The sequence below is a fragment of the Vulpes lagopus genome, chromosome 1, assembly GCF_018345385.1.
Source record: "Vulpes lagopus strain Blue_001 chromosome 1, ASM1834538v1, whole genome shotgun sequence".
Taxonomy (NCBI): Eukaryota; Metazoa; Chordata; class Mammalia; order Carnivora; family Canidae; genus Vulpes; species Vulpes lagopus.
The window spans coordinates 36,120,450-36,146,432 of record NC_054824.1 but is presented as its reverse complement, the minus strand read 5'-3'; the positions used below and the strand labels follow the sequence as shown (position 1 = coordinate 36,146,432).

Sequence of the window (25,983 nt, the reverse complement as noted above, 5' to 3'; positions counted from 1 at the left end):
TACAATGATAAAAATATTTTCCTTCATGTTCCTCTGGGGGAGGGGGAACCATACAAATGGCACCAACCAGTTGAGTTACTGAAAATATACAACTGCAGAACCACTGGAAGATGTGTTTGAGTAAATACATCAACTCTTAGAGTTCCTGTAAAGCTTTAAGTGCTATCAAATAATGGAAAAGCCTAACACAGGGAAACGCTGAACAATTCCCTCACCTTCTTCTCCACTAACCAATTCACCCAGTTGTTCATCAACACCGGAGCACACCTGGGAGATTATCTCATTCTGAATATCCACAATTGCATCAAAGTTGGCCACATTGAAGACATGGTTTAATGAAGGTGTGGAGGCGATTTGTTTGAGTTCTTTTGCATCTGCAGCTTTAATGCCTTAAAAAACAAAAGGACAGATATATTGAAAAGAAAAATGTGCTGAATTAGAGAAGTTCTTTGTTTTCTCAATCTTCAAAAGTGAAGACATTGGTAAATCCCTATTTAGTTATAAACCGGAATTGCTTTGCTTCATAACGAATGTGCGACTGTTCAAATGACAAAGGCATTTTATAATTTCACAGAAAGTGGCCAGCCAAAAAGGAAAATGAATGGTTAGTAAAACAGAGCGGGCTCTCATCCCAACCATGCCATCATCTGTCTCTGCCATCTGTAAAGATAATACTTTTTTCTTCCAGAGTCCTGAATGAGCTGGAACCCTCCAAATTCTTCAAGTATTACATAATATAGGAAACACATAAAAAAAAAAAACTTAATGATAATACAAGGAGGATCTTTATTAGAATCATTGGCCTAGCATTTTTGAAAAGTAGAGGGCTGGCAAAAATATGAATACCACCTCAGAACGCATAGGCTAAGGGAGTTATATGAGAGAGATACATAAGCAGAATTTTAACTTGAAGATGACATGGTTTAACACTCACTATAAAATGCACCAAACACTTGTAATAGCATCCTTCCTTAAAGAATCCACCTTTCCTCTTTCTAAGCATTAAGTATTGAAGGAAGTCTAAAGTGAGAATACTTAACTAAATGTGACCTACCCAAAGAGAAAACTTCAACCCCTATATTTCGAAGCTCTCTTGCTGGAATTTCCACTTCATCCTGGGATTTGCCATCCGTAATAATAATTGCCACTTTAGGAAAGCCAACTCTTGCTCCAGCAGATTCCGTGAAAGTATTTTTAATTAAGTAATCAATGGCATCCCCTGAAGTGAAAAAGAAACATGTTCATTCACTCCTTACCCCACAACTTTGCCAAAATCAAAAACTTTTTGATTAATTTCAAAATTAATTAACATAAGAAAATTGTGCAAACAGGTATTTCATTCATTTTCAACAAGAACAAAACTTGTTAAACATACCCGTCATTGTGTTGCCACCTTTGTATGGAATTTTTTTAATTGCAGCAAGAAGCTCATCCCTTCGGTAGTACTGATTTAAGTTAAATTCGGTCCTGGTATCAGAGCTGTACTGAACAACTCCAACCCTTGTCTTTTCTTCTCCAATGTCAAAAGCAGACACAAGAGCACCAATAAAGTCTAAAATATACTTAAAATTATTTCTTCCCACACTCCATGAGCCATCCACGAGAAACACTAGATCAGTCCAGGCACTGACAGAGCATTCTGAAATACATTTGATATATTTTTAAATGATGTGTTCTTAACTCTACCCATCCTTAAAGAACAAATTAACATTGCAAAACTTAAAGAATACAAATTAACATTGTAACAACATTAAGTTCTCTACTTAAGTCATTTTGTTGGTCAGAATATATTCACATTGTTCTTCACCTACAACTGACATGCACAAAAGAACATTTTATTAATATACACAGAAGCATTTTCGGTGACTTTATTAAGATGCATTTATGGAACTATATGGCTCTATATTACTATATAAGACATTGAGCAAGAGAGATAAATAGATACATCGCCTACTCTCCAAGAGCATATGACCAAAATATTCATGCTATTAACCTATTTTTATAAACGACATCCTTCCTCTTTTCTCCAAGTACAAATTACACAAAACATCTGGGAAACACAAAATGAGTGTGAGCAGTGTCTTCATTACTTGGTATTTTGGAATAAATACAAAACAATTGCTGTCCTATTCAAGCAGATGTAATTAAGTGGAAGAAAAGAGAAAATCTTTTAAATTAAAATTCTCCTGCATTTTACAATGTAATTGTCTAAAGTTTGCAGTTGGTTAGTCTAGAGTGTTAATAGAGTCTAACACATATAGGGGCACCTGGGTGGCTCAGTCGGTTAATGTTAAGTGTCTGCCTTTGGCTCAGGTCATGATTTGGGGTTCCTAGGATCAAGCCCTGCATTGGGCTCCCTACTCAGCCAGAGCCTGCTTCCCCTTCTCCCTCTGCCCCTCTCCAAATCCACCCCCGCCCCTGCTGAGCTCTCTCTCTCTCTCAAATAAATAAATAAAATCTTTTTTTAAAAAAAGAAGCATAAATATGATGCAAGATAGTCAAAATATTTTATTGTCCTAATTATCAGTGTATTTAAATTTGATAATTTAAAACCCACTTTTACAAAACAAGGAGTAGAAAGACATTTCAATTCAAATGTAAATCATGCACATATACCCTTAAATTTTTGAAATATAATGATTGGCTTTTATAAATGAACATCATATCTTTCCTTTTCTCTGCAGTCAGAAGGAAAACAGGCTGATTTTCACAAAAATATGTATTCAAAAGACAACACTAAGTGAATTTTTTGAAGATGTTTTTATCCTTATAAGTCAGTTGGTGAATAATAAAAGAAGTATTTGGCTAGGAAGAGAAAGAAAGGGTCCTGGAAAATTTTGCAAGCTAAGTATAAGTTGCATGTCTAAATAATTTTTGCACACCATTTAATGGGCCCATTTAAGTCTATTGGCTAGTCAATATTTGGTATAATGCTTTGACTTAGAATAAATATTGATGGTTCAAGGAAAATATTAGCATTATAATTGCATACTACAAAGTTCATTTCAGATTATTAGACATCAGAAAGAATGATAAACAGGCATTTATAGAGGAAAACTCCTGATAAAAGAGAGTTTGTATTCAAATCCCTTTATTGTCATCCTGGGTCACAAATCCAACTTTTATAAGGTGGCAAATTAAAATCCAAGAATCCCTGTAAGTGTCCACCCCATAAGTCAGACCAAGCAATAGAAGACATAGGAGGCTAGAAATTACAAAACCTAGTCTGAATAAAATTCCTTTTGTTTGGTTACAAGTGCACCAAGGATCATTGTGTAACTTATTTTGTTTGGGGTTGGGTTCTTACTTATATATTATAAAGAACTTGGTAAACAGTGTTGTTCATACCTTTTTTCTTTTCTAATTTGCCTCTATGACTGTGGGGATGGAATAATAATAGAGGTAGTGCGAGAATGTATCAGAATGACCAGGGACATGGTTTCAAACTGCATAAGACTCCACTCCCATCTCTCATCCCACTGATTCACAGTTGCCACCTCCCCAACATCATCCTTGGAAAATGTGTACTATTCTTTAGATGTGTTAAGACCCACTTATTACCAGAGATGTCTTAAACAGACACTGAAAATGGTGACACTGCCATCAATGAAAGGTATGTAAATACCCAGAGATGGGCATAATTAACATATCCATAGATTTAGGAATAGATTTTTATGGCAAGAGTTTCTTCAAACACAAGGAGGGCATCTCTCTTGTGTTCCAGCTTTATATCCCTCATGTACTCCTATTTCTATTGGTTTGTCTTTGAGAAATGAGTTAAGTCTAGAGATGAGCTGTTTTTCACCTACTCCCAAAATCTTGCAAAAAAAAAAAAAAAGTGGACACACACCAATTCAGTTTACTCCCAGTAAAATGAATATTTAGTAAATAGAATGAAAAATTAACTAGAAACCCAGAATGTAGGTAGTATAACTGTTTAGTCATATATTACCATTATTTTTCTATATTCCTTCTAGGCAACACCTATAGAAATTAACAGGGAATAAGGTCAAAGTATGCGTATAGTTGGAACATTACATTTATGACTTCTATAAAGCCAAGCAAAAATATTAAGAGAAATACTTACTTTGTATCTCTGGTTTTCCAGGTTTCTTCTCCCCTGGCTTTGTGGGACCACCTGTTTGAACTGAGTCAAAACCCTATTATTACAAAAATAAACGAACTCATACAAATACTTCTTAAAATATATATATATATATATATATATATATATATATATAGTTTTCCACCACTGTCTTTCAAATGTATGATCCATGCCCAGCTGCTCAGAGAATACTTCCAAATGATCAATGCCTTGCAAATAAATTATTGTTAATGATATTTTAGATATATTTCAAAAAGACATTGACATTGTTGCTTAGCAAAGTTTAATATTTTTGATAGTTTTCACTCATAACTTTCCTGCTGCTTCCAGAGACTACGGTTATAAATCAAGAATGAATCTACATCCACTAATGACTAGGATCATAGGAAGAATAGTTTATACTGATACAAAGTAACTCTGCATAACAGATTAAATCTGAAAGTTGGAGAAATCTTCTGCGAAATAAAAGGCAGAAAAGTACTTTATATGTGTGCTTACTTGTTAATTGTCCTATAACTGGAACACTCTCTTCTACTTCATCATATGAAGTGATTGTCACCACGTACTCTATTTCAGGTATAAGGTCTGATAATAAAGTTTCAGTGGTACTAGCTGCAAGGGTAAATTCTTTAGTGGGCCCATCTGGAAATATAGAAAGGAAAATATGAATGCAATAAAATATCTTTCACATATAATGTAACACATTATAATGAAATTCCCAGATATACTCAAAATCTAAAAAATTAAATATATATACATTTCTACAGAACATCTAAACATTATCTTCTTTTATCTTCTAAAACCAAAACTTTGAAATGCTTTAAGTGGACCGGCATAACCTTTACTTATGATAATCATATTCAATATTTGTTCCAGGACTCAAGGATTCTTCTGGAATAAAGATACACCAGAATATCAAGCCGAAATCTCCCATTGTTTCTCAAGGTGAATGGTAGATAACAAGATTATTTCACAAATAAGACATAAAACAGAAAATAATTTAACTTTAAATTATGTGCTGGAGGAAAGCGAAGAAAGGAAGAGAGGATGAAAATCAACTCAAGAACAAACACCATAGGTTAAAGTTAAGCTATAGTGGGAAGCGGTCTGTGTGGAAGCAATGCATTTTCCATTCTCAAATGGTTGCATACAATAATGGGTAATCATAGTCCTCTGACATGACTTAACTAGATACCAAGTATTTCAAAACACACTGTACTGGGTATATACTTATATATTGACAGTTATGTACTCCCTTCTAGATTATGTTCATTAATTCAATCAGGAAACAATAGTTCCTAGGGAGTAAGTGCTAGGATTTTTAATTATACTAAATTTTCATCAAAACAGAAATAATCAGGAAAGGTAACGGGTAGTATAATAGAATCCTGAGAAACATTCCCAGTTTTTGTGTGGAGCATGCAGAACCAACCAGGGCCCCCACAGGACAAGACACCAGGGCTCTACTGGGTACCAGTTTGGGGAGTACAGGAGTCAGGAATTCCAACATATGGAAACTGACAGAACTATTTTCCAACAGCTTCTTTGCTTTGTGATGAATGAATTAGTTAACTGCAAGTACATTTGGGGAGAAAAGATTCAAAGAAGAAAAAGTAAGTTCTTGACCCCCTAAGTCCCAGATCATGTTGAAAAATTTCTTCCCAACTCCTTGAGAAATTAGTATTTAAAATCATTAGTATTTTTAGAGGCTATAAATATTTAAACAGAGCTGTAGTGGAAAATTATATTGACATCATCCTTCTCTACTATCGGCCAGATGAGATATCTTCCTACCACCTGACCAGTGCTAGTAGAAATGGTAATTTTCCCATTCCATGTTAAAACTAAAAGTTAATCAACAGAGATTAGTTCTCCACACTTGAGCAACTTCATAAACACCAAAGATAACTCCTGAGAACAACCAAAACAAGATGGGGTTTTGTGTTGTGTTTCAAAGATTCTTAGCCTAGGATCTGTGGAATCACCTAGCCAAAGTAAATTCTTGTCTTCCACCATGGCAGCTCACCATTATTCCAGAATAATGCTTCCTGAGTACTGAAATGTGTAGGACATTGGGTAAGGCATAACAACTCACTTCGTTACCTGACGCTTTAAATATTTAAAAGGTTATAATTCTTTTTAATTCAAGAATATCAAGAAGCGAGAATATCAAGAAGCGAGAATTCTATCTTGTAAAATCAAAGATTACCAGCAATATTCTGATCAGACAAAAAAAAAAAAGTTCACTTTTAATAGCACCAGCTTAGCACAGCAAACCATTTTAATAAAGTTCAACATTACAAAAATAGTGAGTACTAGGCTGCAAATCTGGAGACCTGTGTTCACCAAATATCTGACAACATTGTCTAAATCCCTAAGGTTTTCTAAATTTCAGCTTTCTCATAATGAAATGGGAGGAGAGAAAACTGGGTTCTATCATCTTTGGTGTCTCCATTTTAAAACCCCAACATCTCAAAACTTACCTGTTGTAGGGTCCACTGTTATTCTGTAACCCACAATTGGATCAGCTGGTCTTGCCCATGACATATGAACAGTATTTTCATCTATTATTTTAAAATTCAAGTCTGAAGGTGGGTCAACTGCAAAAGAGAGAGTTGATATCAATTACATTTTCCGATGTCACAAAATGTTCAATTTAATCAATAAAGAATTGTGTTGAGCAAAGCTTACTAAAATTGTCTTTGCATAAATTTGTTTCCAACAAATATAGAAGATATCTTGTTGGATAAGAATAAAATTAAAAGCTGACAAGATATGACAAAACATTAGAGAGTATACATATTACAGAGGACAGCACAAAACACTTTTGATTCTTGAGTTGCTAGGTCATCCAAGAATGGCCAGCAAAATCAAGCATAATAGAAACATATTTGGATACAAATACATACAAATACAATGAAATCACAGATAATAACCACATATGCAAACAATTCACATAACAATTAAAGGGATCGCAATACATGCTGAGAGCATTTTGAATAAGCATGCCAAATCACAACCTGCTTATAACCATAGAAGTTAATTTAGAACACTGACATAGTACTTTTTTCCCATCATGCAGAAAAGTATCAATGATATTTTTGGTTCATTCTCTGCATCATTGTCTTGCTATTAATTTTTGTTTGATAAATCTCAATCTGTGCAGAGATGAAATACGAAAGTTAATGAAAGGGAGAAATCATGGGAAATTTAGCACTGTTACGTTGCACAAGGAAATATACATTTAAATGTATATTCACATTGACATAGACAATATTCAAAAATAGTAATAAAGGATGTTATAATAATTTATAAATATATAAAAAATATATCCCAGATGTTTAGAAAACTATTATTCCGCCTGTTTACACCAATATGCTATATGTTTGCAAGGTGTAAACCAACACTATTATTTTCTCCTTTGCAGCAGGTATACTCCATACTAGAAGTGGCATTTTAAACTAAAATGCCAGTATGGTCCTTTACAAAACAATGGTTAATTATGAAAAGACAACATCAAACCATATATTCATGGACATTTATTTACAGAACTTAAAGAAAACAGCAAAGAAGGATCAGCGATCTGAAGACATGACTGTGCATAAAAACTTGGAGAAGTCAATGACAGGAATAATTGAAAAGTACAGAAAGAAATAGTTTACATACAAAACTATACAGCTTCATGCATGTGTCAATGAAATGTTGACTTGTTTTTAGTTTCCCACAATGAACGAAAGCCTCCATGTACAATAGTCATTACACAAAGACGTTTCAGAAATATTTTATAATGATATTCTCTCTGCAATGTTCATGCCTCATCATGCAGCATTGTACTGACTCACTGTCAGTGCATGGTCAATGCATTATAAATCATTACTCTTGAAGTAGGTCAACAAAGCAAGATGACTTTCAGCCATACTCTCTCTTAATAGAGTATTTAAGTCTGAAAGTATTCCTTGTGAGTCAGATTCTTTGCATCTCTTTTGAGGGATTACAATCTTCTTTTAGGTTTTCACAGAGGTCAATTGAAATACAGTAGTAGCTTTGAAACATGAGTCACACAATTTAACTGGGGTTAGGGATTGATGTAATATTAACAGCACATTTTAATGAAAATAAAACAAATTAAGCAAACATTTGCTTTGATGAACTGCTGCTTCCAACTATAGGAGATGGCTTTTTATTTTCATTGGATATACTAGCAAAGGAATGAATGTTATTTTCTTACTATCCATACACAGGCAGTGAGATTAGACTATTAATCTACATGCATAGCTTAATTATTCCACATTCTGCTGTCTGTAATCATATCGCAATGTTTAGCTGTAGTCATCACTTAGTATAACAAGCATGCAACAAATGTTAATAGAACAAGAGGTATTAAGAATATCATTATAAAATATTGTTCTAGTAGCAATGGCTCAGGACAAATTTAATGCAAAGGCAGACGCAACTGGCCTGAGCATGCTTTTAAAAAAAAAATCAGTACATGGAAAAACAGTACCACCAACCTTGCAAGGAAATTGACCTGAAGCAGCAGACATTAGGTTAAAACTGCTGAAGGGCAGCAGCGGCCCACCTTGTTGGTTTCCAAATGACCAGGATTCCAGAAAAACTGAAAAATTGACTGTTGGGAAAAGTCTTTAACATTTCAGAGGATTTTAAGGTCTTCATAGAAACTCAGATGTGGTACTTGGGAATCAAAAGAAGGAAAGAATGGCCAACTAGCATGTGTACAACAGAGAGCCCACTCCACTTTTCTTCCTGCCACTTATAGCGCATGTAAAATCTTTCAGGCTGGCCACTCCATGTATACATTTTTGTTTGTTTGTTTGTTTCATGAAAAAGATAACAAAGCAGGAGTGAGTATGGACCCATGTCAACTTGAATCGATGCAAAACGTAATTCTCATTAATTTTGAAAATCTTTTCTTTTGTATAAAAATCATCCACAACTGCCATTGCATTGTCACAAGCAGTGTCTATGTTTCCTGAAACAATTAAGATGCCAGAATATTTCAGTATGACCTATCTATAATGGATTATAATTGCAAAAAGCCATAGTTGCATAGAATGAGAATCTGAACCAAGAGAAGTAGAACTCAAATTATAAAGAAATAATAAAACAATCAGATATATATTCAAAAAACCTGAACCTGAATACTGAAAATGAAACGACTAAAATTTTAAGCACTCATAACTCTAGTAGTTTTAATTTCCCACTTAGGAATAATGTTTTTTCTTATCAATAAGCTATGCTATGAAAACTGCATTCTGGTGATACTTTTGTCACATAAATTGGCAGGATCTAGGACTTTCTGAAATGATAATTACAGCTAGCATTTTCTGAGTGTCTACTATACAATAAGCAGAGTACGAGTCACTTTATATAATCTCTTTTCCTTCTTGTAACAATCCCGCATAATGTACCCTGTTATCCCTGTTCCACACATGAGTCAATGAAATTCAGAGTGGTTAACACAGAAAATAAGCATCAAAACTTTGATCCCATAGTCAGACTCCAGAGCATACAATGTAAAGAAGAAACATCTGAGTGAATGACTAACTTTAGAAAGCAATATTTGTACATAAGTGTCTATTAATATATACCTATATATTTTTCTACTCTATAAAAAAACATTATTTGATGCCTGTTAAATAATAAATACGTGGTATTCAGATATTTCCAGTTCAGATACAGATAGAATTTAACAAATTAACTTTACATGCTTTGTTTAAAACTAAAGTATCTATCTTGGTATATATTTTGCAAAACAATGTTTTTCATTATGGCAACCAAAAGCAAGTCTGCCAACTGTGCAGAGATGATGGATGAAAAGATGGACATATGGGAGAATAGTCTAATAAGTTTTGGTAACTTATAAACTATATTAAAGATAAAGCAAAACATACTACCAAAATACCATCTTGATGAACTAGTAAGACCTTTTAGTCTGATCTCTGTGATAACAACACCGAAAAGGATACTACTCTAACATCAGAAACTTTTAGAAGTATGCAAAGAGTGGTTTTATTCTATGCATTTGGTATTCATTTATATCTTACATCCAAAGCTAGTGTAAGTTGAATGATCTTTGCCATGTCATATTCATTTCATTTATGTTTGCAAGATACCAAAAATAAATAGTGGAAACAAGTAATGGATCAATGTGTTCTTTCATGGTTGACCAGTTTTCAAGCAAGAAAGAAGCACAGTGTAGGCAAATTACCACTAAACCAGGACAAGAAAACCTGGGTTTCATCTGTAACTTGTTCTGAAGTAATCACATTAGTTGACTGAGTTATTCAGGCTATCTTCCTCATTTTCCCATTTGGAAATGATAAAGTCAGAATAGATGATCCACAAGTTTCCCTATAGTCCAAAATTTCTATTATGACACAGTATTAACAGGTAAACATAGACACCGAATTATAGAAATATATATTAATTAGCCTCTTAGCTTAGACACAAGACAATTAAAGTGTGTCTTTAATGGCCTCAACTCACTGGTCAATTGATATTATCCAGCTATCCCTCATAAATTATCAATACAAGTCAAACTTACTAAAATTAAAACCCTGTTTTTCACAAGACATGTTCATCTTGAATTCTAGAATTTCTATGCTATGGCTAAAAATTACAAATACTGAAGGCAAAAAAAAATCATTTCACCCTAATTTCCATAAGACAAAAATACTATATTATAAAAAATAAAGTTCCTTGTCTAAGCAGATAAAAGGAAAATCACAGGAAAGGAAAATCACAAGATGAGGGTGGTACCACTGTAAAAAAAAAAAATAAGATGCAAAAAGTGTATGCCAAATCCTTTTAATTAGTATCATAAAAGGTACTGTTTTCAACATATAAAAATTAAGTAAATAGAAATTGGTTGGAAAACAGTATAAATATAAGAGTTCAAGCATGATGTTGTAAAAGGGAAAGAGAAGTAACTATTACCATTTTACAACTAAGTTCCAAATGACATAGCAGGAAACAAGGGTCACTGTGGAAAGATTGAAATGCCCCCCAAAATTTCCAAGAAAATTTCTTTCTAGCCATTGTCCCCAGGAAGGTCTTGGCCACAAATTTTGTTAGCCCTTCACAAGTTCTTGGGACCGCTTAGTTGGTAGTTAACACCCAAGCTGTGCCGTCCAATACAGGAGCCACCAGTCACAGGTGGCTCTCAAGCACTTCAAATGGGGCCAGTTCAAAATACACTGCAAGTGGAAAATACATACCCAGTTTCAAAGACTTAGTACAGAATTGTAAAATAGCTCACTAAAAAATTTTATATTGATTACATGTTGAGGTGATAATACTGTGGATATAGTAGGCTAAGTTAAATATACTATAAAGAATAATTTCTCCTGTTTCTTTTTCCTTTTTTAATGTGGCAACCAGAAAATTTTAAGTTACACATGTGGCTTGCTTTTGTGGCTTATAATATATTTCTACTCGACAGTACCAAACTAGAGAGTTAAGCCCCCCCAAAAATGAATCCCATTAAAATAAAATTATTAAATGCTGACCTAAGGAGGTGGGAGACAAGAAAGTCACAGTTTAAGAAAGCCAGAATAAGAACTATACCAGACTGAAAAGATAAAATGTGAGAAATAGGGAAATAATCAATAATATAGACAGTAAAATGTTCTCTTTTTTTATTATTTCTGTATAGTTGACACACCATGTTAAAATGTTCTTTTAAGAGCACTTTGCTAACCAGCCCATTATCCAATTGAGAATTGATTTTTTCCACTTACATCATTTCCAACCTAATTCTTTTCCTAAGAATTCTCAAATCTTTCTGATTTTCAAATAACTATTTTCTTAATGAGCAATAAATGGGCCACTTCAGTGAATTATCTAAAAATATCTTTGGTAGGGCTTCCAGAAGTTCCTCAAATAAAATTCCTTCCTACCAACGACATAGAATTAAAGGCAACCTCATCTGAGTATTACTTCACAGAGGCCACTCTGAAAAGCCTCTACATTCACACAGTATTGCTCAGATAAGAAGAGCAGGAAATTTCTATCACTTTTCTAAGCAGGCCACACATTTTGGAACTTCTGTGTTTTCTCCTAATCTGAATTTTTTTTTTTTTTTGTACCTGCAGTTCTGAAGTGGAAAATCAAACACAACAGAAAGTCTTAAAAAATCTCAATGTTGTCATGAGACAGCTCTACTTTCCCACAGCCTCTAAAAAAGTGCGACCCACCCTGGAACTCCCACAGCTGCCCCATGCCTTTCTTTTCTCCCTTAACTCCATCAGGAGCATTTCTTTGTTGAAAAAAAAATTTTTTTTAAGATGTCTGTTATGGTATTACCTGATTTACCTTGCAGAACAATAATTCTAGTTTGTCAGGTCTCTAATGATACTGGAAGGCACACAGCAGCTCTCACTAGGTTACTACACAGAAAAAACTTTTTAAATAAACACTAAAGAATTAGGGCATCAAGTGCACACAACAAAAAGGATAAAGTGAGGTTGAAAATCTAGCAAAGATCCTTCATTTTCTCCAGGGCAGAGTCGTTTTTGCAGACCTGGGGACCACAACACCATGTCCCTGCCCCTGAAGGCCTCCACTCGGGTCCGATGCAAAGAGGTAAGAGGGGAGGCCCGGAGAGCCTGGCTTGCCCGGCGCCCCCTTTGCTTCCTGGGTTGGAAACTTTGGCGCAGACGCAACCTGTCTGCACGGGGCTGGGTCTGAGCCACTTTCCTCTGAGCCCCGCAAACCAAACAGGGACAGCAGCAGTGACCCTGGGCCACGAGAACACGTTCTGGGTCCGGATCTCTGCCTGCCACCCATCCCCTTGGCGGCCTGGCTGCCACCTCATTTGCCTGCACCGTCCGCCTCGACTACTGAGTTCCCCCACAAAACACACAGAGGCGCAGAGCCGGCACTGTGGGAGTCCTTTATTTCATGCTGTCACCGAGGTCGCAGCCCCGAGCCAGGTGGTGGGGACACCCACGCGAGCGAGCGCGCCCGCGCTCCGGGGCTCCTGGGTAGCAGCACCACGAGGCGGGAGTCCCGTGCGCAGAGCTGGGCGCAGCTGTCGCCCCCTCCCGGACGGCAGGTCCTCTCGGAAGGCAGAAGGGTAGGTGGCAGTGTGGACAGCACACCGCAGGGACAAGCGCAAGGAGACCACACAGCACTGCACGGGATGGATTAAGCAGAATACGAAAGAGCTGGACCTGAGAGCCGGACCACGGACAGACCTCAGAAGGGGGCGTTTCTCGTCGAGGAGAGAAACATCCGGAGAAAACACGAAGTACAGGGAAAACAGAGCAAGCAATAGTGGCAAGATCTTTTTTTTTTTTTTTTTTCCTTTCTAGAACGCTGCATTGTCACTGAGGGAGGGGGAAGGAGGAGCATTTTACCTTCTGCCTCGATGGAAGACAGGAGCAGGGCCGCGCCCAGGGCGGCAAGCGCTGGGGGAAGCCCGGTCCGCATGCTCGGCCTCCCGGCTCACAGCCGCATGAAGGGATCTGCGGGAGGAAGCGATGACGGTGTCAGAACCGGGTCCGGGCAGGCCTGGGACCAGGTTAGGACTGGAGCCTGGGCCCGGGCCAGGACCCGAGCAGATCTGCCTTAATAACCGCAGGGCCCGGCCTTGCATATAATGGGCCTATTGTGGAGCTGTGGAAGTCAAGTTCATCCACTGCAGTTCAATCATGGCACTAAGAGGGATTTCAAGTTTAAAGAGGGTCCTGTTTTCCCCGAGGTTGGTCCTGCTTAGCATCCCCGGGTGACGGCCTCACTAGGCCCCACATGACTTCATCCTGCCTTGGTGATGGCTAATTCAGAGGTCATTTTATCCCTGACTCAACTAAATGTCTCTTCCAGCTGGGGATTTTTTTTGGCCGGCAGCTTTTTCCTAGCTGCTGAACTCTTTAGGTAACTGTACTTTAGTGGTCTCGGGGTAATTTGGAAAAGTATAATAAACCTCTTTTACTCTCTTTTTTTCTTCATTTTGTTCTGCCTACAAATATGCAGCTCTTTAAGGTCTGAAATGGATTATACAGAAATATGTAAGGCCCAACTGAAACCTGATCCTACTGCTAGCAGCTTTCTCCTCACATCTGATAAATCCTTTATCCAAGATGAGGAGAAAACAACTCTAAAATACCTAACAAAAAAAAAAAAAAAAGGACAAGCAATAGAAGAGACAAGACACTCATGTCTGTTTTCCCAAGATATTTTTTATAAAAATTCTGGGTAATAATTAATATTTTCATTTAACTTATTTTCACTTCACTTATTCCAGAAGATTATAGGTATATATGCTCCATAGGAGAATTGTTCCGTTCTGATTTTTCCTGATTCTGTAACTAGGTTATTAATTCCCTATAGACAAAGAGTCTTATTCATCTTTTGCAACTCCCAGCACACAGTAGGTGCTTAATCTATGTTAGCAGAAGGGAATCTTCTAAAACATTCTAAGGTCCAATCCAGAGACAAAAGCAATGAACTGAACTGGGAAGCTGCCAGAGGCAAAACATAAAAAGAGAGTTGACTGTGAAGTACATAAATTATTGTAAGGCAACAGACGAGGCCGCTTGAAAAACGAAGTCCTGCTTGGGAATCCAAAAATGAGCCAAAGGTCGAGCCCTCTTTGAGAAAAGAAACTGACGAGCTCCAACCATGCCCTTCCAAATTATTGGCACAATGTATTAGGGCATCTTTCCTCGGCCTGAGTGTAAATTGCATTTTAAATGTCTGATGAGCAGGCGTGCCAAATTGCCCGGAGCTCCTTTTTATGAAGCCAAGATTAAAATGTTGGCGCTGCTCTGAAGATTCAAGGGCTCCAGCGATTTCTTTCTTCCTAATTAACAGCTGTTTGACATTTCTAACCCTCTTCCACCATCGGTGAAAAGCAGGAGGTGAGACTGGCCCATTGTTCCCATCAGCTGGCCTTAACTTTGCTACAATAATTTCCAAGTCAGTTGGCAGTCGTGCTCGCGAAAAGTTAAAGGCTGACAATCGACCCATCAAAATGCTGCGTGAAGACTTTTTTTTTTTTTTTTGTAAAACTCTGAACTCTTCACAAAAACCTTACCAGCGCAACTGCTTTTGTCTGGGTCTAGAGCGCCACCTATTGGCTGCCTGACTCAGCGGCAAGGATGAATCCCGATGCGCCCGGAGCATCGGAACGTAGTTCTCTACCAGCCTGCCAGTCATTCCCTCCATATGTTTCATTAAAAAAAAAAAAAAAAGTTTTCTCTCCTTTTAGCCAAAACATTTATGTGAATGCTTAGATTAGTGCTTCATTGAGCATTCTCTGACATAAATATCTGAAAGCGGCCACCCCTACATGTCCGCAAGGATTTCCTTACACCACCCTCGTGAATGAAGGGAGCCAGTTGCGGGGGGAGGTCTTAAGGGACGGGTCTCCTTCCACCAACCTTCCCCTCTTCCCCACCCCGCTGGAAAAGACCAATTCTTTAACTCCTGGGTCCAGTTAAAAAATAAAATGACACCTCCTCCCACCCCCACGGGGTTCCTCCAGATCCCGAGCGCATCACCTAACCTCCTCTTTTACCCACTGCGACCTTGACCTTACGTAGCCAAGGGCGAGTTTGGGGCTCATTTCCTTTCCTGCACCGTGCTTCCCCAGTACCCCAGCATATGTGACAGTGGGGTCACAAAGTCCAGGCTGAGGCAGAAGCAGGGGGGAGGGAGGCGGCTCTGGGACGCCTCGAAAGGGTCACCTTTCCCTAAGGACACTCGATTTGGGGTACCTCTCTTGCTCCCTGGCTTCGCGGCTCGCTCCATAAATGATCCCGGCGCCCCCGAGCTCTCTGATCTTTATACTATGTAGGATTTGGGATGGAAACTACTTCAAGGGTCCCCCGGACCCGGAGTAGAGAGAGCCCCGACCAATGCACTCGGGACGAGGTCGGGAGGGGGGAGCTTTCTCCAGAAGTTGGGAAAGTCGGCCAAGGCTGAGTCCCCTGAGAGCTGGATTCACCCACCATCTCAGATGTCTTGAAAAGCAAAGGAGCCAGAACAGTGGACTAGGAATCTGTCTCAAGATGCCACACACACCCGCGCAGCCCCGATGAGCTGCAGAGCGCTCTGCACCCTGCGTCACTAAAATACCTTCCCAGCGCCGCGCCGGGGCTGCACTACAGCACCGGGGGGGCTACGGCCGAGGGACGGCGAGGGGGCCGCAGAACCGGGGGCCCCCTTCACTGAAATCCGCAGCATCTATAGATGAAGTCGCCCTCCCGCCCTGGACAGGGTGCTTTACGCGCTCCCAGCCGCCCTTAGGTCCGCCGGTCTGAAAAGCTATAGTTCTTTCTCCCCCAAAGACACAATGAACCACAGAACCCCCGGGACCCCCGGCAAATCTCGGGCACGGCTCCACTCCTGCGAGTGCACGCGGCTCTGGCCCGCGATCTTTTAAAGGGCTTGGGGCAAAGCAGGGAGCAGACGAGGTGCACGTTCCCCTGGTTACCTGGCGAGGCGCGCGGGGAGGGAAAGGGCTAGAAGCGGGACCGACCTGAGGCGGTGGGCACCGAGCGGCGGCGGCGACAGCGGCTTCCCGGCGTCGACCCCCGCCCCCCGCACGCCCGGGCAGTGGCCGCCGCGCTCCAGGAGCACCTGGCGGCTGCCGGGATGCGCGGCCGCAGGGCCACCCGGGAGGCGAAGGGGCTGAGGATCCGGGAGGAGCGGCGGAGGCTGCCCGGGGCCGCAGCTGCCCGCGCGCGGACGCGTCTGCGACGGCTCGCCTGGGTCGAGTGGGAAGAGGCTCCGCGCCGCGGGCTACTTAATAGAGGGCTGTTCCCAGCTCTCAGTTTACTCGGTTACGAAACGCCTGAGAAGGTGGACGGCTGCCACGGGGTGATGTATGCTCCTCCGGCGGTGAAGGAGGTCTACTTTTGGGAACGTGTGCATACTTCCAGCATTCCTTCGGCGTGAGGTGGCGAGCCCCGTAGTAGCAGCGCCCCGCCGGGAGGGGGAGGGCAGGGATGCAGCGAGGGGGAGGAGGAAGCGAGGAGGGGGACAGCCGCGGTCGGGTTCGCCGCCAAGGGAAGCCGCGCGCTCCTCTGCTTGGGGCGGGCTGGGGAGCTCGGGTTTCCCTATCCTTGAGATTTTCTTTAATGAATTTATTTATTTTTTTTTTCTAAATTAAGAACAGTAGGAGGGAGGGAAGCGACTCTTCTATTCCGAACTGCAAAACAGCGTGACCGACCCCCACCCACCCTTGCCCCATCCCCCACCATCACCACCCACACTTCCCTCCCCCACCCCACCGCCCGCTCCCTCTCCGTCCTGGGTGCACTTAAAACCGATTTACAGGGTTTCCATTAACTAAGTGTCTGTGCACGCGGCGCGCCTTCTGTCTTTTTCAATCTCGGAGCGGCGATTGGAAACCCGAAGAGCAGCCCGCGCGGGCGCCGCGACGCGATGGCTTTCCCAGTCCTGTCTCGCTTCTCGGATGCTTTGGGACGGAACTGAGGGGCTTGATTTGAGCCAAGAGACAGGGCGAGGGACGCAGTGACACAAACCTGGGGATCTTCAGAACAAGAAGCCGCTCGAAACCAAGTTGCAATCACCGTGGAGACCCTGAGCATAACCGGGCCCCCGGGGACGGGGCGGGGCGGGGGGGCTTGGACCAAAAACTTTGCCCTTGAAACCCCGCGGGGTCAAGGAGAAGAATGAAGTTAAGTTTCCCCCAACTACCGAGGAGATGGAGGCTAAATGCGGGCAGACATTCCGCCAGCACCTTCTCCTTCCTACCGCCCCCTCCCCTCGGCTCCACCCCGTTGGCCGCGAGCTGGGAGCCTGGCACTCGGGGTTGCCAAACGGTGCTGGGCGCACGGGAGGAAGCGCGGGGCTCCTACACTGTGGCGTCGGGAAACGCCCCGGGAGAGGTTCCGATTCCCCACGTCGGCGCCCGCGGCGCAAGCGCTGCACTTTTGGCCTCTAGACGGGCAGAGGTTAACCCTGCAAGGCTGTGCGACCCGGATGGGGGCGGGGGCTCGCGGGCGAACGCAGGAGCGAGGCTGGAATTGACCTCCCCGAAATAGTAAAAGCAGAGATTTTGTCACTAATGTAAATCTCTCTTCCCTATTTGATCTGACGTCTGCAAATTTGGCCTTCCCTGCAACAGGCGCGATACCCTCTGAACTTGCCTTGAGACCGACAAGAACTTGCTGAGCGCCCTCGCTCCCCCCGCCCCGCCACCCCTGCCCGACTCACCGCGGCCTCCAGCGAAAGCCAGAGGCGGCCAGAGAGAAGACTGGGGTGGGGGGAGGAATGGGGGGGATGGGAATCTCCACCTCTGCACATTCCCTGAGCACACACGACCCACTCGAAGTCCAGCTGGGCTGCTCTCACAAAGAGCCCACACACGCGCACAGGGCGCAGCCTCTTCCCCCTTCAAACTCTCACAACCCGGGTGTCTGGCACAAGCCCCCCAGGCGGGAGCGCATCCCGGGCGTGCATAACCCGACGTGCACGACGCAGAGCGAGGTCACGAGCTCTTAACCCCAACCCGGGGAGAGCCGGCCTTCCCGCGGGCCCGCCCTCTACCCGCACGCTCGCTCAGATTCCTTCTAACGGACGCACGTGGGCTGGTGGCGGGCTTAGAGCCGAGGGGCAGAGATGTCCCGGCCGCCGCCCGCTGGACACCGGGTCGCGCTGAGACGCGCCCCGCAGACGCCCTGGCCTGCTAAGTGGCCTGGAGCCGCCAGGGACGCCCTTTGGGAAGCCGCCCCCACCCCCCCCCACTGTCTAGAAAAAGGATAATTGCTGCCTTGCACGCCAGCCAAGGTTGCCTGGGGTTTGCATTTCGCCCAGGTGGTGTGTGTGCGTGTGTGTGTGCGCGCGCGCGCCTATGCTTTTCTTTACGTACTTTTGTTGTTTTTAATTTGTGGTGGCAAAGCTGTTGAGTGGGGAGCAATGTAACCTGGGCGTTGTTATTACATGTTTTAAAAGAGTTCTCTCCTGTCGCTTTCACTCAGAGCTGCACATGTATTTCTTAGCGGTCAGTCTCCCGCCAGGGAGCCATGGGGGTACCTCTTTCCTGGAGTGGGGAGGGGGCCTCCAAGAGCGCTCACTTTGGGCCACTCTCCAGCCCAGACTGGCGTCCAGAGGACCCCCGTGGCCATCCTCTATTAAGCATTCTCTTGCTCAAAGACAGATTAAATGCATTAAAATAGTTGCTGCAAAGGTCTGTAACAAAACCACTGGCCTCAAAAACACCCTCTGTCCCTCCAAAAAAGGATCTCTAGGCAATGCTTCCAAAGTAGGGTGAGAGGAAGAGGAAGAGACACATCCACAAGCTAATCCAAGCACACCCATTCCCAAGGGACAGAAGAGCAACTCAAGGGTGTCCTAAGAGGTTCCTCAGGGGCCTTCCAGTGCGATGTCTGCCCGGTTTGCCCCCCCCACACACACACACACACACGGGGGGGGGGGCTTGTGCAAGCTAGCCTTCTACCATGGTTAAGTGAACAAATGGGTTAAAACACACACACACACCAAAAAAAACAAAACAAAACAAAACCATGTAAACCCTCTTCCAGTCTGCCCCCTTTTGTAGAGCGTCCAGTTCTTGACACCCCTTGGAATACGTTAATGTTTGCAACAAACTGATATTTATACATTGAGTCAGAGCTGGTTGAATTTATTCAGTTTGGTTGTTTCTATGGCTTTTAGCCCCGAGGCTATCCCCGGGGGTCTCCCTCTCCTTACTCTCCCAGTGTTCTGCTCCCACCTCTTCTCCCTCCGACTCCTGGGTTCCCGGCGGGTCCCGAGCTTCAGATTCCTTGTCCGACAGCGCGATCTAGCGGTCAGCGCGAGCGCCGGCGCCGGAGGGCAAAGGCCCACGCTGTCGCGCCAGGGTTTTAAGTGAGTTTTTGAAAAATGTGTCATTCATCTGTCTGATTCCCAGGAATGGCTGAGAGCCGACAAGACTGCAGAACAACTTAGGAGGTGGCGTAAACTTTCTTTGTGGTTAACTAACCGCCTGTGGAAATTCTTGCCTGAAGCCTGCAGCAAGGTTTGGGTCAGGGGTGAACAAAGGAAGAGGTGCTACTTTCAGGAAGGAGTTCAGATTACAGGGTCATCCCTAGTTTATAAAAAGGCAAAAGCGGCCTCCTCGTTGGCTTGCTTGGGGTTAACCTAGCAAACTTTCCTGGAGCGGGTGAGGGTGCTTCCCCCACAAGTTCTTGCTGAGAGATCTAGTGGGGAAGGGAAGGGGGTCCCAAAACTGTGCATTGTTTGTCCAGTTCTGGGGGCTGTGTGTGGGCTGTACCCGGAGGGGACTCTAAGGGTCCTTGGTAAAGAACGTGTTCACAAGGTAAGAGTGTGAAGAGAAGAGGCAGTACTCTATCTACACCGATTCTCAGGGGTAGAGAGGCAGTGTATCTGAAGAGTCAAGAAGTCACATCAAAAATGGTGTATCTGAATCCTCTCCTTTAGAACCCTGTGCACTAAGTCAAAATGCACTTACTGTGCACCTTCCATGTGCCTGTACAATGACAAGCTCTGAGCTTGTCATTAAGATAATTAAGAGGAAAAAAAAAGATAATTAAGAGGAGGCCTTGCCCTGGAAATTGTGCCAAAGAACACCTGGGCCGCTTGACGCAACTTCACTGGCCCCCTCACAGCTCTGAAGAGTTTATGGCTTCAGAATGGATTCACACTAAAAATGAGAAGCAAAAAAAAAAAAAAATGAGAAGCAGTGGACAACTGCCCTCTGTGCTAGCAAAGCTGAAGAATCCAGAGACCAAAGCCATCGCTCAAGGAAGGAGGAGAGAAGGTACTGCACTCCTGCCTTCTTGACAGGTTCTGCTGCTTCAACAAAGAACTATTCCCGTGAAGTCTACAGGCTTTGTGCACACCTCATCCAGACCTCCCACTTGTCCTGAAACAATCTCTCCCTGTCAGAGTGTCAGCAACTTAGAGCAGAAAACGATAACTACATCATATGTATCCTCCTCCCTACGGTGGCTAGCTCAAAGCTCATGTGACCTCAAAAAGTGGTGGTTGCATGGAAAGTTATGAAGTCTAAAAAACAAAATAAAAAAACATCTGCATCCTAATACAGTGTTTTCTTAGGATGAGCCATTCAAATTTAATACAAGTCCAGTGCTGATGGGAACTGATTATTCAGTTGGCTCTGACCTCCTTGAACAAACTGAAAGATACAAGGAAATAAATTCACTTAAGAATTAAGAAAGCAGGACTTCCACTCGTGCGTGAGGCGAGCGGAGCCAGGGTCGAGAGCTGAGGCCGAACTCGGGATCTGACAAGATGGCCGGGCTGCCCCGCAGGATTATCAAGGAAACCCAGCGTTTGCTGGCAGAACCAGTTCCTGGCATTAAAGCAGAACCAGATGAGAGCAACGCCCGTTATTTTCATGTGGTCATTGCTGGCCCCCAGGATTCCCCCTTTGAGGGAGGGACTTTTAAACTGGAACTATTCCTTCCAGAAGAATACCCGATGGCAGCCCCTAAAGTACGTTTCATGACCAAAATTTATCATCCTAATGTAGACAAGTTGGGAAGAATATGTTTAGATATTTTGAAAGATAAGTGGTCCCCAGCACTGCAGATCCGCACAGTTCTGCTATCGATCCAGGCTTTGTTAAGTGCTCCCAATCCAGATGATCCGTTAGCAAATGATGTAGCGGAGCAGTGGAAGACCAACGAAGCCCAAGCCATAGAAACAGCTAGAGCATGGACTAGGCTATATGCCATGAATAATATTTAAAATCGATCTGATCATCAAGTGTGCATCACTTCTCCTGTTCTGCCAAGACTTCTTCCTTTTTTGTTTGCATTTAATGGACAAAGTCTTAGAAACATTACAGAATAAAAGCCCAGACATCTTCAGTCCTTTGGTGATTAAATGCACATTAGCAAATCTATGTCTTGTCCTGATTCACTGTTGTAAAGCATGAGCAGAGGCTAGAAGTACCATCTGGATTGTTGTGAAACGTTTAAAAGCAGTGGCCCCTCTCTGCTTTTATTCATTTCCCCCATCATGGTTTAAGTATAAAGCACTGTGAATGAAGGTAGTTGTCAGGGTTAGCTGCAGGGGTGTGGGTGTTTTTCTTTATTATTATTTTTGAGGGGGAGAGGTAGTTTTATTTTAATTTTATGGGCTCCTTTCCCCCCTTTTATGGTGATCTAATTGCATCGGTTAAAAGCAGCTAACCAGTTCTTTAGAATATGCTCTCTAGCCAAGTCTAACTTTATTTAGACGCTGTAGATGGACAAGCTTGATTATTTGAACCAAAATGGGAACATTAAACAAACATTACAGCCCTCACTAATAACATTGTGACTTTGCTGTCAAGTGTAGAATCCTTCCTTCAAGAAAAAGCTTGTGACCATTTTGTATGGCTTGTCTGGAAACTTCTGTAAATCTTATGTTTTAGTAAAATATTTTTTGTTATTCTAAAAAAAAAAAAAAAAAAAAAAAAAAAAAAAAAAAAAAAAAAGAATTAAGAAAGCAACCCTTTGTCACTTCATTTCCATCAGCTTCAATACTGGTCAAGTCATCCTTACCACCTCGGGGCTTGGAATCTATTTATTTTATAACCATCAAAGTAGCACAAGGTCCGGGATTTCTAGTGAAGACCACTGCTCTGTGTATGGACAGTTGGTATGTCCGAACTGATATAAACTTTCAGGTTGCTGGAAACTACAAAAAAATCATAGGAAGTAATCTTTTAAGAATTGGTATTGGCCTTCAAATTCCCTATTAGGAAAGTGAAATTCGACAGTGATGAAATCACAGAAATTTCATTGGCCCCAGGTGGAGCTCCTGTGTAGGATAAAGTGTAACCAGACTAAGGCTTCATTGAAAAAGCATTTTTATACACTTTCCCCTTCATTCAGCTACATTTATGAAGCACAGTCACCCAGGTACTCAAAGCAGACTCAATCCCTGTCTTTGAAATGTTCTTAAATCCAACATGAAATGGGATGCGCCCTCTGGTGGAAGGAGAGAAAGGATGGCCCTTATCTGATAGACTCCTTTAATCATTGGTCTTTTGAGCGTTCGTTCAGCAAACACTGTTACTCTAATCATGGTCACTAGAAACTGCTGGGAATTTTTTTTTAAGGCAAATCAAAAGAGGTCCTGTCCATAAAAAACATAAATGTAGTAACAAAGGCCAGAAATAAACATAAAAGTCAAATGATTCAAGAGAGGTCTGGAGACAGTGTGTAATTGGAAGCTGACAGACCAACATGAAAAGTAATTTGGGGGAAAATCATGGTATACAGAAACAAGACAAATGACATCGCAGGAAGCAATCAACTCAACCCGTGATTCAGAACATTCTGCAGAAAAAAAGCAATTTCTCCACAAACCAGTTGCTCTATAAATCAGTCTCTCCCAAACCCATGACAAGAAAAAGAGAGAAAAGAGTAGATTGTTACGAAAAAAAGAAATATTTAGGAACCATAGCAACCAAATAATAACAATAATAGTTGTCAAGAACTATTCTAGGATCGGAAATTATATCTTACTTGCAAGCTAACAAGTTAACATACTACAGTTTCACACATGCTGGGAGAACACACAAGGAACCAGACCCAAAGGACTGTGTGGCTGACGGCAAGACCAGCAGCCAGAGTATCATCGTTTGTACGGGTTTTCCAGACCCCAGTTCCCGCAGGCTAGTGCAAAGAAGGCCCGGTGACCCTTCCATACACAGTGGGTTGCATTACGGGAAGAGGACCGAGCTTGGGGACACCATGCCTTTTCTGAGGGCAGTAAGCCTGCCTGACTTTTGCCCTGAAAGGAGGCATTATCTTTGTTACACTAGACAGTAAACAAACTTGCCCTTTGCTCTGCACGGAGAAATTACCTCTGAATTCTCAGGCTGCTAGAAGTGATCCTCTGAAACAAAAGCAGCAAGTGCCCCTGCTCCAAAGACATGCAGAAGCATGAGGGACCCCACGGAGAGATAAGGCAAGGCAGACCTGACAATAAGAACTGCCGCAAGTTCATGGAGGGGAGAAAGCAGGGTATGCCGAAGTGGTCCCTGAAGAATTTCTGGAGGAGGAAGACTTTAAAGGACTAGCAGTTAACATTCCAAGCACAAGATTCAAAACGAGATGTTGAAAAAATAGCAAAAGGACAGGAAATGTCTTGGGCAATAAATAAAGCAGAGCTGTTCTAGCAGAAAGTTTGTGAGCACGATGGAATCGCATTGGATCTTGGAAGTGGCTGAGGTTCTGGAATTTACTCCTTTAAATATAATAATTACTGAGCAAATAATTGACAGGGTGTATTCCAGACACTGCAAGAAACATTTTACATATAGTCAGTCCATGATACTTAATTCGAATCTCTATGCTATAGATAAGGAATTAATGCTCCGAGGACTCAAGTGACTTACTAGTTAATTTTGGAACTCACATCTGCGCTCAGCTCTCTGATATCTGAATTCATGGTCTTTTTTGGTATATTAAAAAGAACGCTTGTCACACAAAAGAATGATAAAAATCTTGTGTAAAAATGAATTTGGCAGTGGGGTTCACAGTGACTTGCTGAGAAAACAGCCAGCAGGCAAGGTGGGGGCAGCATCCAGGTAAGAGACTCAGAGGGTCCTGTGCTCAGAGCAGTGGCGTGCAAAGAGGAAGCTGACTGGTGTTAGGAAGTCAGGATGGGAAAATGTCGTCAAATGATGGAGCAAAGGGACGCCTTGGTGGCTCAGTGGTTGAGCATCTGCCTTCAGCTCAGGTCGGGGTCCTGGAATCGAGTTCCACATGAGGCTCACTGCGGAGAGCCTGCTTCTCCCTCTGCCTAGTCTCTGCCTCTCTCTGTGTGGCTCTCATGAATAAATAAATAAAAATCTTTAAAAAAAACAAGAGGGGGGTACTGAGCAAAGTCAGATGACTGAAAGAATGATGCGCCATGGGAGAAATTAAGGAAATGCAACAGGCAAGCTAGTTTTAAGAGATGACAAAATGACCTTACATATGACCAAAATCCTTAAAGGTTTGTTTTCCCCCCTAACCAAGAAAGTGTGGGGGAACTTTCTACTACATTTTATTATTAATATGTTTATATAAAATATAAATAATGTCTCAGATTTCAATACAGATTTTTCTAAAAAGAGAAATCCTTCTCTATTTTTTGTCAGAATTTTGCAAAGTGTGAAAAACTACTGAAGAGTCACATTTGCACTCTGTGTGACAGGCAGTTGGTTATTCAAAGGGAAAACGATGGCATTGTTGTTCCTTGGCTCTCCTGCAAGCACGTTCATGGGTGGCTGAATACATAACACTGCATGTGATGCAAAAAGCATCTGGGAAATGCTTAAACAATTTTCTCCATCCTCCCCCTGTCTATGCTGCCCAAGTGCTAGACTCATCAGGCTGAAAGTACATAAAGTCCTCACTCATTGTTTAAATTGAGAAAATCATTTCAAACTTTCACACATGGTCTAGGTTTTTTTAAAGTGTACTTTTATTTATTGAATGGCTTCTTCTCTTATATGTTTGGGTTTTTTCTGGGAGGCAATAACTTTGAACAGAACCACTAACTACCCCCAAAATAAAATATTCTGATCTCCAATGTTAGGAACATTTAAGGCTGTGCTCACAACACAGAAGTAGGAAACTAAGTATTGAGATTGTTTTCATTAGCACTCTCGAAATGAAGTCTTGTGCCTTTACTATTTTTATTGCTACCTACAAAGATGAAGTTGAAAGGTCTGGTCTTGCATTTTCTTTTTTTTCTTTTTTTTTTTTAATTTATTTATGATAGTCACACAGAGAGAGAACGAGAGAGAGGCAAAGACACAGGCAGAGGGAGGCAGGCTCCATGCAGCGGGAGCCCGACGTGGGATTCGATCCCGGGTCTCCAGGATCGCGCCCTGGGCCAAAGGCAGGCGCCAAACC

The 25,983-nt window shown here is 42.1% G+C and overlaps 2 protein-coding genes across 5 annotated transcripts in view; one reads left to right on the top strand and one right to left on the bottom strand.

Annotated features, from left to right (window-relative positions):
• The window catches only part of COL12A1 (collagen type XII alpha 1 chain), a 116,569-nt gene extending 99,723 nt beyond the window's left edge, over positions 1-16,846 (bottom strand). For 2 of the 4 annotated variants that reach the window (XM_041762257.1, XM_041762277.1), the window contains exons 1-8: positions 16,611-16,846; positions 13,486-13,593; positions 6,589-6,705; positions 4,604-4,747; positions 4,088-4,147; positions 1,376-1,639; positions 1,055-1,219; positions 216-389 (exon numbers count right to left, since the gene is read on the bottom strand). In XM_041762257.1, the coding sequence (XP_041618191.1) occupies positions 216-389; positions 1,055-1,219; positions 1,376-1,639; positions 4,088-4,147; positions 4,604-4,747; positions 6,589-6,705; positions 13,486-13,558 (997 nt within the window). In that variant the 5' untranslated portion in view covers positions 13,559-13,593; positions 16,611-16,846. Of the gene's footprint in view, positions 1-215; positions 390-1,054; positions 1,220-1,375; positions 1,640-4,087; positions 4,148-4,603; positions 4,748-6,588; positions 6,706-8,616; positions 9,058-13,485; positions 13,594-16,610 lie in introns of those variants that run through there. The other 2 variants (XM_041762267.1, XM_041762286.1) reach the window with 2 other exon arrangements.
• A 4,465-nt stretch (positions 16,847-21,311) lies between these two features.
• LOC121494641 (ubiquitin-conjugating enzyme E2 N) lies at positions 21,312-22,542 on the top strand. The gene has a single exon (XM_041761304.1). It carries the CDS (start codon positions 21,374-21,376, stop codon positions 21,830-21,832), a length of 459 nt encoding a protein of 152 aa, XP_041617238.1. The 5' UTR covers positions 21,312-21,373; the 3' UTR covers positions 21,833-22,542.
• The last annotated feature ends 3,441 nt before the right edge of the window (positions 22,543-25,983 follow it).

Excerpts from the sequence above, each read along its gene's own strand:
- LOC121494641 (XM_041761304.1), top strand. The coding sequence starts at position 21,374 with ATGGCCGGGCTGCCCCGCAGGATTATCAAGGAAACCCAGCGTTTGCTG.